This window comes from Saccopteryx bilineata, chromosome 12 (assembly GCF_036850765.1).
Source record: "Saccopteryx bilineata isolate mSacBil1 chromosome 12, mSacBil1_pri_phased_curated, whole genome shotgun sequence".
Taxonomy (NCBI): Eukaryota; Metazoa; Chordata; class Mammalia; order Chiroptera; family Emballonuridae; genus Saccopteryx; species Saccopteryx bilineata.
The window spans coordinates 55154390-55173850 of record NC_089501.1 but is presented as its reverse complement, the minus strand read 5'-3'; the positions used below and the strand labels follow the sequence as shown (position 1 = coordinate 55173850).

The following is a 19461-nucleotide window of genomic DNA, read 5'->3' as shown; positions in this document are numbered from 1 at the left end:
TGTTCTGGCTGTCCTACAGGAGGGGGGCAGAAAGAGCGCCCGCCCAGGAGGCCTGACCGGCGGCCTACTCTGCACAGAACCAAGAATCAGAGCCACCGCCCTGGGGCATCACCTGTGCGGAGCGCCCCCCACAGGAGCAGCTGGCTGAAACAGCTCAACGCTTCGTTAAAAGAAAGATGGCCAATGAAAACAACAAAGCGTCAGCAGATTGCTTTATAATGTGTGACGGTGACATGAGCTACCGGTGGGAATGAGACGGGGTGGCCCCACAAGGAATCAAACTGGTGTCTTGGGGCACATCACCCTAATGAGTCTCCTTACTCTCGATGCTGTGAGCGGACAGGAGTTATTTCGGAGAAGGAGAAAGTGTGGCATTAGTAAGGCAGAGGCTGAAAGGCTCGTGGCGAGACAGAGACGCCGCCCCCCAGGCCACCGTGCTGCCGTCTCTCTGGGCCGTCCCCTCAGAGGACAGGGATGAACGAAGCCGCTGGGACAGGAGTGTGCGGAGTTGTCAGCTGACAGACGACAGAAACACAAGTCACACTATGTTATCTGTGGTCACGCTTTCCAGGGTTAGTCCAGTAACTCAAGACTTTACATTCTCTTATCTTTATTTGTTTATTCTAATTAAACACGTAAAGGTTAATAAACAGACATAGTCCAGAGTTAGTAGGTTGGTATTGTAACATTTATTAAAATAATGCCATGGGTTAATAGAAACAGCAAAGAACCAAAGAATTAAAATGCAAGCTATGTAAAATCCCAACTAAAACCCAAAGTATCTAATGTATTCATTCATCAGCTAACCAAAAAGCCCGAGAAAGACAAGACACCCAATGTAATAAAGTACTGCAAAACAACTGGCAATTTTCAGTTATCAAAATTGTGGATTTTGCATTTTGTATCCTTTTTCTCAATCAGGAAAAAAATTCTTTTTGAATGTTATATAACATACATATAAAACAAGATAGAAAAATACATTATAAACTTGTAACAATGGCTGTAAATACATATCTTACATGTCTCTCATAGGCAATAGTTTGGTTATGGTACACACAGCATGGGGCCGCTAAGACACAGGGAACAGACCAAGTACATGTCAGCTGTACGCAACATACAAGCGACACTCCCATCTACCCACGCTAAAAAATTACATAATACTGTCAAAAAGTCTTAAAAACTACATAGTTTAATAAGAAATAAATTCAATAAAGAATGATAATACTGAGAACCAAGGCATTCAGAGATTTCAAAAGTCATGCTTATTTTCAGTTGATCCAAAATTGTTTCAACTAAGTTTTCAAAAGTTTGTTCAGAGCCAACATTACTCATCAATGTCCCACATTTGTTCCATACATGTACTTTCTTCCCCATGAAAGACCTTTGATAAACATCTAAGATGTCCAGTAGAACACAGTGAGATGAAACTGGATCAAATACTGGTACTGTTTTTAAACTACTATCACCTCAAGTGTTTTGAGTGTCGCAAATTTATTCAACCAACCAAACAAAATAAAAATCAAAATGGCACAGCATACACTGTAAATAAACCGTAACACCTGTGTGTCACAGAAAGACAAAGCAGTGGCACGTGAAACTGAAGCTGGCCGCTACACGCAACGGTGGCTATTGCATAGTAAAGAAACTGAAACGGCTTCCAAGTGAGACCAGGCGGTGGAGGTCACCGTGGAGGTGCTGACTGAGCTTCCTGCTAACCTGGGATTCTGAAGGGATGGAAGGGGACGGCTGATGAGCTGGGCCACTGCCCCTTGATACTTGCCACATCTGGTACTGCCGACGTGCTGCCCCCCACGCGGGCCCCGTGCATGGCCGCCGCCCCCCAGAACTCACTGAGCTGGGAGGCGGGAAGCCTCAGCTCAGGCCTCGCTGAGGAGTTCCATGCACAACGCTAGCTGTTCACATTCCTTTCAAGTGGAAAAAACCCAAAAGGTGTGCGTGGAGGGTGTGGGGCAGCTTGTGACTAAACCAGTAACGTGGTAGAAAGACATCTGATTAGGTTTGGGGCATTTAAAAAACACCGCTTTCCAGAATGAAAATCAAGAAAATTCATTTTCATGAAAATGTTTGCTACGTATAATATTTATCTTTAAATAAGACAGAATCCAACATATACCCTCGTCTCTGAACAAAACAAAGCTCTTACTTTGTCTGTAAACTGATGTTCAAATCACACATAATTTTCATGTCAGAATCCTTTGGGGTAACATTAAAGATGCAATAACCAAAAGCAATCAGTTATAATTTTAAAAGAATGACGTTTTAGAACTTACGTGGCAGGCATTAGAAAAATTATCAAATTTTTTCACAGTATCAGATTTGGCAAATTTGTATCAAGGTAACGTGGCAAAAATTATATAATTCAGACTATCAACTCATTTGTCTCCCTCACATCCTTTCACATACTGGGCGACTGAGGAACATGCATTAACTGGTGTTCTGAGGGAGGAGCTGATCTTACAAGACACTTGACTAAATGACCATGAAGAAAATAAGGCACTTCCTTTTCTTTAGACTTATTCCAATACTTAAAAATAAAAAAGAAAGACAAAAAGGCTCTTTTGGTCTTTTGTTTCTTGACAACCACCAGAAAAAATCATTTAATGAAATAAAGGGTTTCTTTGTTCTTTTTCTTTTTTTTATAACACTTGAAAGTATAAAATGCTACATTTCCAAAAATATATATATTTTTCTGCACCAGCACCCTTGTATAGTAAAAGTGTCTACTTTTGCTCATTTGTTTCAATGCACTACACTTTATCTACAAGTCATTACATGTGTACAGCAAGTAGGCAAGCATGGCTTTTACATCCTTAATGATTCTGTTCTATACAGGGAGGTTTACAAAGAACATCGGAACAGTTTGCCCAGTAACGTGACACATGATGCATGTACCTTGTTCTCATGTTTTCAAGGAGCTGTGAAATAAAGGGTCAGTAATTTTAACTCAGATAGTTCTCTTTTTAAAAATAGTGTTGCAGTTTTGTTCTTTGCATTACTTTTCAAAACTCCGCGTTACGTCCCTCTCATGGCACACTGCTGATGCTTCAGGTTTTGGCAGGCAATATAAAAGAGGCTGCGACCGCTGCCCTTTGAGGGCGCTGTAGTGACTAAAGAGCGTGTCAAATTTTGAATACTTTTGGAGATCCCTTCCCCAGTGACATCCCTGACTGAAGGTCCATGCATGATGCATCACCACACAGTACATTCAGAGCGTGGACTCCTACAAGTCTCTCACAGTAACTGCCTGTCACTGAGTCGTTACGGGCCACCTGTCCCCCTCCTGAGTGAGGCCTCCTTACCGTTCGTGAGGGTGGGACACAGAGATGATCAGTGCTGAGGGGTGACGTGGGCCTTATTGCTTTACTACTATTCAGTGCAGTTCTAGAACCATTTTCACCCAAACAGGAAAAACGAAACAAAAGCTGAGTTGGAGGACAATTTCTTTGTCTTTTGTTTGGTTAGATGGTAAGACGAACGGACAAGGGCCTCAGCTCGCTGCACTGACGACAGGCAAGCAAAGGCGATTACCAGTTAACTGATCAGCAGGCAGGCATGGTCAGGTCATCATTGGGTGAAGAGTTCAGAGGTCAGAAGGTCATAGGTTAGTTGCCGGTGGCGGCTGGGTGGTTAGAAACAAAAAACAAAACAAAAAAAAAAAAAGAAAAGAAAAGATAGAGAAGAGATTAGTTTCAGCTAGTGACGGCTCAATGACAACATGAAAACTAATCACAACTAATAAAAAGCATGTGTAACTCTGACAAACTGACACCGTCTACGGATTACACGCAATCATGACAATTCCATATCATGATCTGAACAAATGAAGGAGAGCCCTCTCCCACAAAAAAAAAACTGGTTAACAGGAAAAAATAGAAATAAAATATGACTAATGACTATAGTTAGTAGCTCGATGGAGGGACTGGAGACACAGTGAGCAGGTCCGTGTACGGAACCCGGACAGTCAGTGCGGCTCTCGGAGCCTGACTGCGACTCAGCATTAGTACTCTCTCAGAGGCAAGCATTAAAGCGGCTATTAATGATGGATGTGATTATTAATAACTGATGATTAAAGAAATATGAATCTAAAGAAATTTAGATTTCTGTGAACAATTTGGTTCAACATAAACTCTGGGCCAAACAAGGTTTCTTTTGTTCAATAAATGTTTATTGCTTTTTCAATTGTTCTATTTACAAACAACATGGAATTTCTTGGCCTCATGATACAAAGCAACACTAAACTGTGGTCTAGCAGTGTGGCGACATCATGGGAACCAGGAAAAAGGCCGGGCCTTTTGTGCCAGCCAACACTTTCCAGTTGAAAATACTATTTTACACATATAGAACACTTATAAAATGCACTTGCATGTAAACACTGTAAAATCCTGCCATTTAAAATTCTATACTCAAAAAGCTCTACGTACATCAAAAAATAGAGGAAATTTCTAATTGATACCAATACGGCATTTTAAAACTACAAACAGCTTTCTTTATTCAATTTCAAAGCTAATTCTCTGCAAATACAATAAAATCTGACATTTCATATACATTCCTGCTTTATATATTTTAAAAGAAGCCACCTGTAAATACTATTTTCTTTTGCAAAATAACAAACAGAACAAAAAACTTTTTAAAAATTACAGTAAAACATAAAGTAGTTCTCAAGTGGAAAAGTTATCGTCCCCAATGTGCTCGGGCTGTTCCTTCCTTAATCAGACTGTCACATTCTGCTTCCCCAAACTTGGTCCACTTAACAGTAGTATGATTTTTAAGACTCATTCAACAGCTTAATTATTTTCTACTATACTCTGAGGTCTGACAGCCTCTTCTGTACTGTGGCCACTGACTTCGGCAGAGGAGACAGGAAACACGTCAGTGCAAAGGTAGGTCTGTGCCGCTTTGTGGATCAAAGCCCAGCAGGTTTAATGTTCACAGAGTTCAACGATCTAGGTCATCGCCTGGTTTACCCTCGTGTAACAAAACTGCTTTCTATAGTCTATCATTTACAAAACGATACAAAAATACTGTACCTTCAGTGTGACCAAATCTTCCCTGAATTTCTCAAAAATAGTGGAATTTTATTTAAAATACAAACGGCTATTTCATAATGAAAAAAGAAAATAAATATTTCACATGATGTAATCATACCATTTCACAGGTACTTCAGAAATACAGAATCTTAAAGCATTTTTGATATGAACAAAAATTTTGATTAAAATTGTATTAAGTTTCTTATACAAATTGTGTCAATAATGGTGTTTGTGAAATCATCATTCAGAACACTCGTCCTGTTTTTGAATGTGGACTCCCATAGACAAAGCACACTGGCACTGCCCCGCGCACCAGCACGCCCAGAATACGTCCTCTGCCAAGTCCTGGCCTCCTACAGAACACACAGGGTGTCAGCCGTGCAAGACCACGTGTGGGTCACTTCAACTAAAAAGTCAGTTGGTCTTTTATAGGCTTCAAACTTAGTTTTGAAATGTGTAGAGGTGGGTTTATTTTTAGTAAAGAACTAGACATTTGTCAACCATGCTGTGCTCTAAGTGATCACAGAGAATTACATGGTTGAGGCCCAAGGGCTGAGTTTCCTTCCATTTAAATGAACGTTGTATTCATCTTCCCTTCAAAAGATTTAAAAAAAACTAATAAAAAACCCTCAAAAATAGAGAAAACAGTAGTATCATAAAATAATTGAAGTGAAGGACTTCAGCCACCTCCCTCAGACCCAGTGAGTGCATACAGTGACAGTCACAGCAGTGTACAAAGTATCCTGTTATTTAGAGAAAAATAAAGATAGCATTTCGGTTTGCTGACATTGCATTTTGAATAATATCAGTGACAGGACTCATCGAAACACACATCACCACAAAAGAACCATGCCTGGAATGTGTTCTTGTTCTGAAATACAGTGACATCCTCCTAATATTCTCAACTATCTCAAGGTGCGCCGAGTATTAAGTAGGCCAATAATTATGGTGTTAATAACGGGGTAAAAAGCCTGAAGGGGCACACAGGAAGAGGCTAACTGACGAGGAACTATTTTAGAACACTCGTCACTGATCTAGATAGTAACTGTGGGGGGCAAAGCTTCAAATTATTGATGGAATTATCTGGATTCTTTAAATCTAAATAATTTTATTTCCGTTTCAAAACCCCCTTGTTCACTGGGAGAGGTGCCGTGCGCCCTGCACAGGACACACAGACAGGGAGCACCAGCACACAGGGACCGCTCTGCGGGGGGCAATGGGTTCTGGTCGGTAAGCAATCGCTGTAAGTCAGGTAGGAGTTCAAAGTCTCCAAGGCTCTTTAAGCACATAGGATGCTAAATAAATATCATCGGTTTCTTTGGAAATGTATTTGATTCCGAGGCGGACAACTGGTGTCCGCTGTCCCCATCAGCACTCAAGGCAACCGCCCAGCGTAGGCAGGCCTCCCACACAGCAGACGGGGCGGGTGCAGCCCTTCACTTTCCCCACTAGCATCAGTTAGATCAACTTAGTCCGTAGGTAATAAATGTGCCATTAAAAAGCTTGCAAAAATCCTCTCTACCTTGCTTCAGATTCCTACCTTGTGACTCAGAAAAAACAATTCAATGTCAATAAACCGAAAATATCACTCCTCAATAAACATAAATAACTTATATGAAAGGGCCCGAGGGCATAGACAGGACACAGATTACAAATGTGGACAAGGAGAAAAATGAAGACTTTTCCAGTCACAGGTTAGTCAAAAGAGACTCCAACAGCTGGGCTCATGTCACCACAGAGCTTCAAGAAATCGTTTACCTTTAGATAATATATTTTAGCAGCAAATGATAAAAACCAAAGGATCCATTTTGGAAGAAATCTGAGCCCGAAAGGGAATTGACTCTCTGACTTATACAAGACCCAGCTGCGTCCGGGCCGGCTGCCCAGTCCTGACCCTGCGGCGTCAGCGAGTGCCTGGCGGCCACCACTCACGTTTACCCAGTGGCTCAAATACCGCGTTCAAGAGGAAAATGGGAAAATCAATCTTCAGTTTTCTCCGAAAGAACACAGGAGGCATTTCTCCCTTTACTTCTCTCATTAAAGCACCAGCCGCTCAGTTCATTTAGTAAAACCAACCCCCAATTTCAGAACAATTAAAAGGTAACTTTTAGCAAAAGTTATTACTGAAAAATAATTAAAGTGAAAAAAATAGCTCCCCAAATGGACTAATTTATGTTTAGTAGGAATAAATCACAGCACATACTAATAGGATTCAATAAGTTAAAATATAAAGGAAGGAAAAAAAACCCTCCACCCAAAGAACCCAACCCTCACATCTGTCAATGACTATAAATTAATTTCGGCAGGGGAGAAACGCCGTGCAGTAACAGTTACACATTCCCATCAGGTGTGGTGTGCAAACCCTGTGGACACCCAGCGCCATTGCTCATGAACAAGAACTGCAGAACTAAACTAACCTCGGTCTGCGGTCACAATCCTTTGGTAAGGATGGACACGCATATCGTGCCTTCGAACTTTAGTAGCCACCGCACCTAGTTAAATCGCAATGACCAAGACAAAGTTAGAAAACAGTCACAAGGGAAAAGAAAACAAACATTAACAGCAGGTTTATCAAAATGGATTTCAAATGTTCATTTACTACAAAAATTTCGTTTTAAGAAACACGTTAAGGCACAGTAGTTTTAAAATTAACCATAATACGTTGCGTATATGTGCATCTATTAATATTGCATTCATTTCAGACATCTTGGCCTTAACCTACTTCATCCGCTCAGGTACAATCCCGAGTCACAGTGCTCCACGGACTGAGACTCAAACACCACGCTTTACTAGTCACTTATTCACTGGAGCGCCTTCCTCGCTTCGCAGCAGGACTACTGAAAATAATGCCATGTTTAATACTGACAATTACTTGCTAACCTGAAGACCACTTCCAGAGTTTATCACTCAAAAAGGTTTATAAGTAATTCTAAAAGCCTATGGATTGTGGTTTTAAACTTTGAGTCAATAAGTATGAACTGCAATGAATTAGGTGATTAGTAAAGCAAACAGTATAGTACACTTAGCAGTCAGTCTACTACACACTCCTTTATAAATTACCGTTACTTTGTAGGATTATAGACTAAACCAAATTAATAACATACTTTTACTCTCTATCAGTGTGCAAAAAGTGCAAGTAAGTCACTGACTGCTAGGCTAAGCTTCCCTCCCACCCCGGAGGCTGCTGAGACTAAGCATTGGTTAAATTCAGATCTGATGAGGGTTCAGTTAAGACCGTTCTTGAATTCTTAGCCTTTCGTTGGGAAAGCCATACCTAAAGATAAAAGGAAGGGAATTAAAAATTAGTCACCGATGAAGATTTGATGCTATTACCAATCTCCTCACTACCACCAACACACATGTCTGCATCTGTTTTGAAGGGCACTGCTTATTTAAAAATAATATAATGTAAGACTTGATATACAGCATGCATGTTATCTGTGTGCAAATTTACTGCAACTTAGCAATTTGAAATAATTTTCTGAATTCTCCAGGTGGTCAATCATTTTCATGTTCTACTGCTTAGGTGGCAAAATGCGAGATCAGACTGATCAAAATGGGATTTTGTCATTCAGGACTCATTATAATTCATCTTTATGAAAGCCAATCTGTGTATTTTGCTTTTAATTGTCAGTCTAATAATTAAATATTATAAATAAAAATTTCCCAACACAACCAAAAACACATAGCTTTAAAAATGTATTGTATAATAAATATGTATTTTCCGATGGCTTTAGGCGACCCCTGTGTTTTGGTCGTTCGACCCCCGCCGGGGTCGCGACCCACAGGTTGAGAACCGCTGCTTTAAAATGAAAAACGAATTCTGCAGTGCTCCTTGCTGTTTCTAAGCAGTACACTGGTCCATCGCCCGCTACAGGCCAGACACACTAATCTTCCCCAAGTCTAACCCCTGGAGGCCAGGCCAGCGCGATGTTGCCTGGGAGCCCCGAGCAGTGGTGGCGTCTGAGAGCCCCACCCTGTGGGAAGCGACAGTCCCACTCCTCCAACAGACGCTGTGCGTGCAGCAGGGAGGAGCTCGGGGGGGGGGGGGGGAGGCTGGGCCGCAGGACAGAGCGTTAACAGAAAAGGAAATGTAAACAGGTTACAGGTTACAGGTTATTTTAAAAATGCTTCAAGAAATGTGCAACAGAAAGAAGCCGCTCAGAATCAGTTCTACCATGTGGTTCTGGCCTGGAACACTTCACACAGGACGGAGAGATAACCGAGAACATGTACAGTGAATGTATCTGCCCACGGAACAGAAGGCACCTGTGTGTGCACACACACAGATAACATACAGAGCGTCGTGGCTTTAACTGAACAATTCTCAAGTTTCAATCTTTATCCGAGTTCGGTAAAGGCTTTCAAATTTTGATAAATCAGTATTATTGCTGGAAAAAAAATCTTAAAAGATTCCAGTCCTAAACGTCAACAGCATGCATGCAGCACCAAGGTCATGTACAATTCAAGGCAAAAAGAACTCGGCTCTGTCTGGCCGGACAGAGGGCGGCAGGAGGCAGCCGCCCCGCTGCGGTGACAGTGGCTGTGACAGTGGCGGCTGAGCGCTAGGCCTTCGTCCACAGTCAATGGGCTGAAATATCAGGCATGACTGGCATTTCAATCCACTCTATAAAACAAAGGCATCAGTAACGGCTTTTTCATGTACACCACTTTGCGTTCACGTAAACTGAGCGTTTCTAGCACGATCTTAATGTCTGCCTCCAAAGGGACTCTAGCTCGGTGGCCTGGTCCTTACTGATCAGCTCCATACTGTGCTACGGACACTAGGGCTTCTCTGTTTAATACTGAGCAGGACTTCAAAAGAGAAAAACTGAAAACGCCTGAAGAATGCAGCTATATATCTCGGGATCCTTTCATATTCTCAGCGAGCAAAAATATTAGAAAACACAATTATAGCAGTTTTAGAAATCTCAAAATATTTTCACATAGAAAATGAAAATTTAGCCAACAAATAAATCTAAGACCAAAAGAATCTAACTGTGGCTGAGCTGGAGGCAGGAGGCCAGGCTGGTGGGGGGACGAGAGGCTTGGAAGGCCTCCTGACCAGCGGTGGGGACCAGCTCCCGCCTGAGGTGTGCCATCACTGTCCGTCCAGGGCTCGTCTGAACTAGGCTAGGATGCAACTACTTCAACGGGGAACCTTCACTAATAATTTAAATAAATGATGTAGTCTTCAGACTTTCCCAATGGAAACTCATCTGCCTCTCTAAAACTGAGATAATGATTTCAAATTCTGGGGCAGCCAAGTTTTGAAGAAAAATGTGAACCCTGCCAAGAAAACACCTTACCTAATACACCGCTGGGTTCAATGGGGTACTCGAGGATGGACGTGGCCGGCGCCAGTGTGTACGGGTACTCGTAGGGCGTGTAGATCAGGCCGGCCTCGGGCCCGGGCGGGACTATTGCAGCAGTGGGGTGAGGAGTGCCGTTCGGCATGACCGCGGTCTGAATCTGTCTGATCAAAGGCATTATGGTAGGGCCGGCCGGCGTCGGGGTGCGCAGGGCGGCTGGGGGCAGGACCGGCGCGGGCCCGGTGATGATCCTCGGGGCGGCCTGCGCTGTCGCTGCAAGAGAAAAGGCAAGGGCTGCTACAGTAAGCAAGGAGATCCAGAAGGAAGTGCAGAGATAGCAGTGCAAAACGCAGAAAGTGAGAGGGAAGGGGGAAGAAAGAAAAAAGCAGGAAAGAAGAAAAATAAAAGGAAATCATTAGTTCATGCGCTGATCACACAATGCCAAAGCACACCAATCAAATGCAAACAGCTTCCCCTTTCCCAATGTGATTAAGAATCAATGTGCAAAAATTAAAAAGCCACTGTAAAACAAACACAACGACGAGGCCATTACAGCAGGTTACATTCAGCTCATCTCCTGGATCCCCTGTTTCTAAGACCTCGAGGCTAAGGTGCATGTGTGCAAAAGCTCGGAAAACACCTGCATGGACAGGTGTCTATGGACGTGGTGTGACGAGTCCACACGACACAGTTTGGGTGTAATTCTAGTAGAGCAGCTTCAGTTTCAAAGTAAAAAGAGAATAATTTTATTGTATTAAGTAAGCCAACTAACCACTATTTATATATATAAATTTCTTGCATATGTAGGAATCTTCTTATAGAAAAACAATACAGGGTGGGGCAAAAGTAGTTTCCATTTATCCACATGAAGATTAACAGCAATTAACAATAACACAAGGATAAATGCATTCTGCACACTCACGATTGTGAACCCACTTTTGCCCCCTTGCACAATCAGTGCCCCACTCCTCAATACACGAGGTTAAGACAGAGGACTCATGAGTAAACTGAAGCCAGCCATTGTTAAGTGACCGTTTCTGAACCAACAGGTTTGTCTATATTTTGGAAAATTGTCTAAAACTTTAAAATTTATTTAAAAAAAACATTAATAATTTAACCTTAGATTTTCTCAAAATCTAAATTTCACATTTTTTCTTTTTAAATATATTTTTAAAAACGCAGTCCTCGTCTAGCCTGCGGGAGCACGCACAGCCCCGGGGGAAGGCCCAGGAGCCTGCAGCCCTCCCCGCCCGCAGCCTGCTCTCTGAGCTCCTGGGACCGTCCCCGGAACGCGGGGGACCCAGGCGAGTGAGCTGGGGACAGGCTGCACTCAGACACACTCCAAATCAGCTTTTCAAACATTTTAAATGTTTTCTGTCCTTTTCATAAATCTAACAAAATAAGCTAGAAGCCTTTAATAAGAAATCTTAAATCTGTACTTAACAAAATAGAAAATTTTGATTGAACTCTTAAATTCAGAAGTTGGAATTTCATCAAAAGAATAAAAGTTTATAAACTCCAAACCTAAGACATGATGGAATAAAATACAATCAGGAATGCAGTTAGTGAAACAGTGAAAAGGGGACAGTCAGTCCCTGTCCAGGGACAGCGGCTCCAGCTCTCCACTGTGAACTGTCACATGCGGGGTCCCACCGGAGGGCTGTGACAAGGGACGGCGGCGCGGCCGGGCTCCCCTTACGTGATTTGATGTTGGCGTCTCTGTAGGTGCCGTTCAGGATGGCGAGCTCCATCAGCTGCATCTTCTTCAGGCTGTCTTCCCCCTCCGCCTGCACAGGGACACAAGAGCGGGGCGCTCAGGGGGTCCTCGCCGCCCGGCCCTGCCCCCCGCCCAGCCCCGGCTGTACTTGGGCCCTGCCTGGCCCCGCCCTGCTCAGCCTGCTCTCCCGCCGCCCCACCACGGGCACCCGGGACACAGGCTGCCGGCAGGTGACACACAGCCTGCTCCCCCGCTGCCCCACCACGGGCACCCGGGACACAGGCTGCCGGTAGGTGACACACAGCCTGCTCCCCCGCTGCCCCACCACGGGCACCCGGGACACAGGCTGCCGGCAGGTGACACACAGCCTGCTCTCCCGCCGCCCCACCACGGGCACCCGGGACACAGGCTGCCGGCAGGTGACACACAGAGCGGCTCTGCAGGGCTGAAAACGTTACCATACTTTTCGCTCCATAAGACACACCTTTCCCCCCCAGAAGTGGAGGGGAAATGCTCGTGCATCTTAGAGAGCAAAAAATACGGCATTTTATGAAATATTTTAACACACCATTTGGTTCAGAATATTTTTTTTCTTATTTTCCTCCTTAAAACTAGGTGTGTCTTATGGTCAGGTGTGTCTTATGGAGCAAAAAATATGGTGTTTTTATAAACAGGAGGTAAAAATAAGCACTATATTAAGACAAACATCCATCCAAGTTGCATCTAACAGGTAAGTACCTGTCCAACTGACACAAGTTCAAGTGCAGAACAACGCCCAGAAGCCTGTCCCCGCCCGGGAAGCTGGCTCTCACAGCCGCTGGCTGCACTGCTATTTAGATTTTTTAAATGTACACTACATACACAGAATTACCGAAATTTTCCTAAAAGGCTCTGACTGTAAATGGGACAAACTAAAATGTTAGGTAAGACCAAACAGTATGTTCTCTTTAGCAGCTATCATTTTGTTGAAGATTCCAAAGCTCAAATATACTCATTAAAAGACAAAAAACAAAAACAGGGGTTTTAAACATGTAAGATTTGATTGTGGTAGAGAATCTTCTGTTTAATTCTCAAAAAAGAAAAATGTAAAAAAGTCATAGAAATTTCTAAAATTCGTGTATATATTCTCCCAATATCCCTCTGTCCCTCAAATTAGCAAGTGCTATAAATTCTAAAGCAAATCTATCTTTAGGGTCACCATTTGATGTCCTGTCCAAACCGTGAAACTTCTGAAAGCAAAGAGTGCTGCTACTGAGAACTAGGCTGTGAACACAGGTGTGACCCAGATCACCTCTGATTATCAATGTGTTCAGCCAACCTATTTACCTTGACCAGCCTTGCTTTTCAGTTACTGATGTCACACTCGTTCAGTCATTATTGGAGTATTATCAAAACTACTACAAAATTATGTTAAAGATGTCTGTTCACCAATTATACACAATGGCCGGATTAACTGACCAAAATGTAACTTTCATCTTAATGCTCACCAATCTTATGTCTCAAAACCCTTCATGGCATCTTACTATCTAAAAGCAGGAACCACTTACACCACCTATGCTCTGGCTCCAAACTATGTATGTTCTCAAATTAAACTCATTAATCCACTATGTTTTACTTACCTCTGATTATAAGTCAAACCAAATCACTGCCTGTTACTCATCTCTGGGCATACCCCTGGATCCCCCGCCGGGAACGCTCCTGCACTTTCCATATCCCGCCTAACCCCTCCCTGCACACTTCAACCTCCATGCACCTTCTCAGAGGGCCACCCCTGAGGCACTGCTTCTGCCCTGAGCGCTGGGGTGCTGCTCACCATCCTTACCAGAAGGGCTCTCCCTGAGAACAGACTGCTTCCCCCCTTCGCCTGTCTCCTCATCCACCCCACCCCCAAGTTATTTGCTGGAATTTATTTTTTAAATGATTGGTATGAGTTGTCTTTAATTCTACTCCTCAATCTCCAAAGTGTAAATCCTACAGATAAACTTTATAACAGCAAGAACAAGTGGCAGGTGAAGGTCCACCCTGAGGATGGTGGCAGAAAAGGCCCTCTGTGCTGGTCATGGGGTTATGCATTATCTCAGGCTTGGGACTAATATTTAGAAAGTGACCCATTACGCCTTTTCCAACATAAGTTTGGTCCTTCCTGATTCAGGAAGGCACACCCAGCACTGGTGGGACAGCCCCCTTTTCTGTGACAACTGCAAATGACATGAGACGCTGACCCTGGCACTGCAGCAGAAAACGGGGTGCCATAGTCTGCCATGAAGAGAACTGGTTCTATACTTTGGAGCAAATAAAACACAAAGTCATTGAAGAAAAAGATGAGTGAAGACATCACTAGACAACGCTTCACGTGCCACTACCACCTCGTCAAAACCAACTCTGCTGTAGACAATGAAGACGCTCGCATGCTTGCGAGATTACTATTTCCTATAAATTCGTACAGACGAGAGAAAAAAATGCAGCAACATGATTTCTTTGAAAGAACAGCAATTAACTATTAAAATTAAAAACAAGTAAGCACTACTAGTACTGGAAAGGAAAAATTAGAAATCATTACAATAAAATTCGTTAAACTTGTTTACTGAAAACCAGTAATACTAAATAAATAAAAACTAATCATGTCATTTCAAATTTAAATCTGTCTACATAACATAATACCAGAAAAAGAATGTATACTGTTCTTTATATAAGTCAGAAGAAAAGCAATAGCTACCAAGGTCACCTTCCACAGTGACAACAGCCCACATCTGAACACGTCAGCATAATAATCAGAAGACAGGAAGGCGGGACTAGGGACCCCGCGTCACACAGAACTCGGTCTGGGGAAGAGGCCCTTGAACACGTGTATTCCTTGCCTGCTGCTTCTGGGTAACTAATCACTGCTCACTAGCTGGCTGCAGAGTCAAACACGGAGAAAGCCAAAGAGGAAGACGATGGCGGACACGTGTACATGGGTGTCCACGCACGTGTGCTCCCCCTGCAGGGAGCAGGGCCCTGGGGAGCAGACGCAGCGACATCAGCAGACACCCTGAAACAAGAAGAAGGCCCAGAGCAGCAGGCCCCCCGGGCAGTGACGGGGTACACCGCAGACCAGGAGCACTGAGGCCGACAGCCTAGGGATCACAGGCATCACACCACCACGGGCCCACGGACAGCGCCCAGCAGAGCGCAGGGCTGGGTGGGAGCGCTCCGGCTTGACCCGGGGGTCTCAGCGGACAAGCTTCACTGCCACCCTCACTGCCTCCACCGGGCACTCAGAGGGACACCCTGGGTCTCGAGAACGGCACACTTCCTGACACACTTCCTTTCAGAGAGGCGGGTACTTCAACCTTCCGGCCTGGTTCTGTCAAAGAAACCTGACGGCAGACCCCTCCCCAACACGGGTGGAGCGTGCCCCTGTGTCAGAGAGGAGACGTGCTGGTCTGCGAAAGTGGCACGGCCACGCATTGTTCTACAGACGCGACCTCACCCCTCTTCTCACAGAGAAAGGGGACCTGCGTGCCCCCCTGAAGCCACACATCTGAACCCGGACGTCTCCAGCTGCACCTGCAGCACAGGAGCAGAGTCGGCGCCCCCGGGGGCACGGAACTGACTTCTCCGTCCCACCCAGGGGCTGCTCTGAAGCAACCGGACCGCAGGTCATGCAATGCCATCGCACGACAACGAGCACAGGTGGTCACCGGGAGCTTCAACTCCTCTCACTCCTCAAGAACGTGCATTTAGAAAATCAAGTGTAATCTGTACACAGTAAATTCTGAGGCCTCAAGCGCAGCCTTCAATCAGCTCTGGGGAATTCACACCCAGACACAGGACATCTCTGCCCCTCAGAAGAGGCTTCCTGCTCCCCTTCCCCGCAGCCCAGCCTGGCCACCTGCTCAGCCGCCTCTGTCCAGGGGTCTGGTCCAGCACTCTCCCACGGTGGGGCTGCGGAGTGCCCGCCCCATGCACGGCCCCTGCTGCCCAGCGGCTTGCCCTCGGCGTGTTTCTGAGGCCCTGCCACGCTGCGCGTGCACCAGCAGCTGCTGTAGCAACAGCAGAGCAGTAGGTGTTTACTGGTCCACTCATCTGCCACGGGCCCGGGGCGGTGTCCAGTTTTTTAATGTTATGAATAAAGCCAGTATGAAAATTTCTGTAATCTTTTTGTGTGAACATAAGTGTCCATTTCTTTTGGATAAATATGAGTGGAATTTTGCTGGGTCATAATGTAGATGAATATTTCTCTTATATTTTGCATTGAAAACATATAAAGATTATTAAAACACTCTGAATAGCACCTTACTTTTGAAATGTAAAAGTTTAAAAATACAACCAACACTTGCTAACTTCGATATGGACCCACTGCCCTGTACTGTTCTACTGTGAGAACTAGATATTCATCTTCTCCGCAAGCATTCACGCTTCCTAGCAGACCTAGGACGTCGGCACTACCCTGGAAGCCAGGACAGGTTAGGTAGCTTAACCAAGATGAGAAAAGGTCACATTGCAGAACTGGCTTCCAGGCCAGAGGACCGGCTCCGAAGTCTCCCCTACACCTTCTCCAATGCCGTGGCGCCTTCACGCGAGAAGGACCTTTGAATTCATAAAAGATCTCACATAAGAAAATGTTTAACTGGTATTTTAAAATCTATAAAGAACGTATTTTAAAAAACCCACTATAACAATGTAACTTGTAATAATAGAGATCTGAAATAAATGTATGAATATTTCTAATCCATTAAAAATGTGTCAAGTAATAAAATTTGAACCACTGTCTACAAGAAAAACCCCAACTCTCCAGCTTGACTTTCAAGGCACCGAACAACTCCCACAAGTAGCTAGCTCTATTTACCAATGTTTGTGCCAGGTTAGAATCACCTGTCCACTGTCCCTTACGACACAGCTGTGCTTCTCAGTTTCCCGTCAGACACGGTCCTGAGCATCCTTCTTCTGACAGCCTAGACCAGTGGTTTTCAACCTTCTTCCACGTGAAAATAGGAGAATGCTTTGGGGACTACTAAGGCAGAAATCACCGCGAGCTAAGCAAATTCAACTAGGATCAGTGGGCCTATGATCTTCACACATCAGGGTGGTAAACTCTTACGAACAGCACGACATTCCTTGTGGACCAGTCCACGGAGCGGGGGCTGAAAACCCCTGGCCTACACTAGGCCACTGTCTTCTGCAGGGGCAGCTGTTACCAACCATCCCCACGCTTCTGTACCATTTCCCTAAATCTATGCTGCTCCTTTTGTGGAGAAGCACCCACAGCCAGCGTTATTTCATCTTTTCTATTCTTTCACATTGTTTTTAGAAAATGTCTGACCTGTATCCATCATTAATCAATTAAGACACTCCTTCACAATACCCTGCACAGGTGAACGTGCTCAACACATTAAGAAACTGATTATGACATTTCTAATCTGAAGTGAGTATAAAAGGTTTTTCAAACGAATCAAAAATTACATGACTAATTCACCTGTAAAAACTAAGGCTGAACAAGAAAGTAGTAGAGAAAAGGAAGAGTAGCCAACATTTGATGATCTTCTAAGTTCTAGACTGACCGGTTAAACCCGATGCTCCCAAAGGCTGGGTCCAGGCTCTGCGGAGCACGACCCGTCTGGGCTGGCCGGTCTGCCGTGCGGGGCCGTGCGGGGCCCCCCCACCTCCGGCGCGCAGTGCGCAGTGCCAGTGCCAGTGTCTTTGGACGGCTTCCGCTTCCCAAATGCTCGCCTGTGTCTCCTGCTTCTCCTTTTCCTCCTTTTCAAGTTCCTCTTCTTTGTTAAATTTTCACTGAGTTTACTGGGGTGACACTAGTAAATACAACCACACAGGTTTCACGTGCAGGATTCTACACTACATCTTCTGCACACTGTGCTGTGTGTCCCTAGCCCAAGCCTAGACTCCTCCCCCAGCACGGGCCTCTTTCCCCTCTCCGGCCTCCCCTTCCCTCTGGCCATCAACACGGGTCTGAGGGTGTGTTTGTTTAGTCCCTCACCTTCTCCACCCAGCCCCCCACACCCCTCACCCCTCCTCTGACAGCTGTCAGTCTGCTCTGTGCATCCACCAGTCGGTTTCTACTTTGTTTGTTCTGTTGGTTAGATCCTGCACAGGAGTGAGACCATGCTCTGTGCATCCACCAGTCGGTTTCTATTTTGTCTGTTCTGTTGGTTAGATCCTGCACAGGAGTGAGACCATGTGGTGCTCGTCTTCCTCTGACGGGCTATTTCACTGAGCCAAACGCTCTTCTGCTCCTGGTAAGAGGAGGAAGGCAACCGGTCACAAGTACCCTAGAGAGCTACCGCTCTGCAGGCCATGGGTGTGCCCCGGCTCTGAAGGCAGGCCAGGCGAGGGGCGTGGCTAGGCTGTGGTGCTCAGCAGGTTAGATACCACAGTACCTGCATTGTGAACTCATGACATTATCAACTATTGAATTACATCAACTACTAATCTATAAAATATTTCAAATAGTTCTTTTTCTATGAAGGCAGAAACAGATTCATCTAAAAGTAATAACGATTTCAGAAAAAAAGTTGTGTCTCAATAAGTATTTATTTCTTCCTATGTAAAAATATAGAATGCCATAATTTGAGATTTTATTCTTTACAGTGAGCCTGACAGGATGACAAACTTTTGAAAGGTTTACGTGACCTACAACTCAGGCTATACACTAGTATTAGTAAGGCCCCATCCTTACTTTATGGAAAATGAACCTTTAATTTTATTTTAAATGGATATGATCAGACTATCTGGTTGGGCAATAGAAGGAAAGACATAAAAATACAAATTGCAAGCTGAACAGTCCTTGTTCTACAGACAGAGGAAGAGCAGGCCCCTGAAAACAACGGTGACCTAGACTCTGTCGGTTGTGAGAGGCACATGGCAGTGGTAGGCAGAGAATGTGAGAAGTGTGGGTGCTGGGGGCTCACAGACACTTGCAGGGTCACAGTGACATGAAATTCTAAAAATAAGAATATATAAAATGCATGTGTATTCAGAACGAGCACTGAGTCTAAAGGAAGGAAAGTAAGTTTATTTTTACAAATACTGATTCCACACCAAAGACCAACAATCACTTGCCGAAGGATATGAAAAGTTCGATGTGGTCCCTGCCTGCAGGGTTTACGGTCCCGACTGGGGAGAGACAGAGGCTAACACGGCTTCTGTGAAGGGTAACAGGTGCTACACGCAAGTTTCCACGGTGTACTGAAGACCACACGAGAAGCACGGGCAGGGTCCCGGTCCCTGTAAGGTCTGTGCAGACACAGACGAGAGCACACATGCAAATGTTCAGAAAACTTCAGGGGTTAGCAGTGGGAACAAACTTACCTGGGAGTGTCTGTGGTAACACTGTTAACTCAGCCCAACTGACCCTAACAGAGTTCTGGTCACCGTTGCTGTATCG

At 44.5% G+C, this 19461-nt stretch overlaps 1 protein-coding gene across 8 annotated transcripts in view; it reads right to left on the bottom strand.

Annotated features, from left to right (window-relative positions):
* Positions 1 to 666: 666 nt before the first annotated feature.
* The window catches only part of QKI (QKI, KH domain containing RNA binding), a 139211-nt gene continuing 120416 nt past the window's right edge, over positions 667 to 19461 (bottom strand). Inside the window, exons 5-8 of one of the 8 annotated variants that reach the window (XR_010727673.1) lie at positions 12060 to 12147; positions 10353 to 10657; positions 7466 to 8322; positions 667 to 3640 (exon numbers count right to left, since the gene is read on the bottom strand). Coding sequence is in view for 6 of the 8 variants with exons in the window: in XM_066248140.1 (XP_066104237.1) it covers positions 3624 to 3640; positions 7466 to 7540; positions 10358 to 10657; positions 12060 to 12147 (480 nt within the window). In the remaining 2 variants the exon portion in view is untranslated. The other 7 variants (XR_010727672.1, XM_066248141.1, XM_066248142.1 and 4 more) reach the window with 7 other exon arrangements.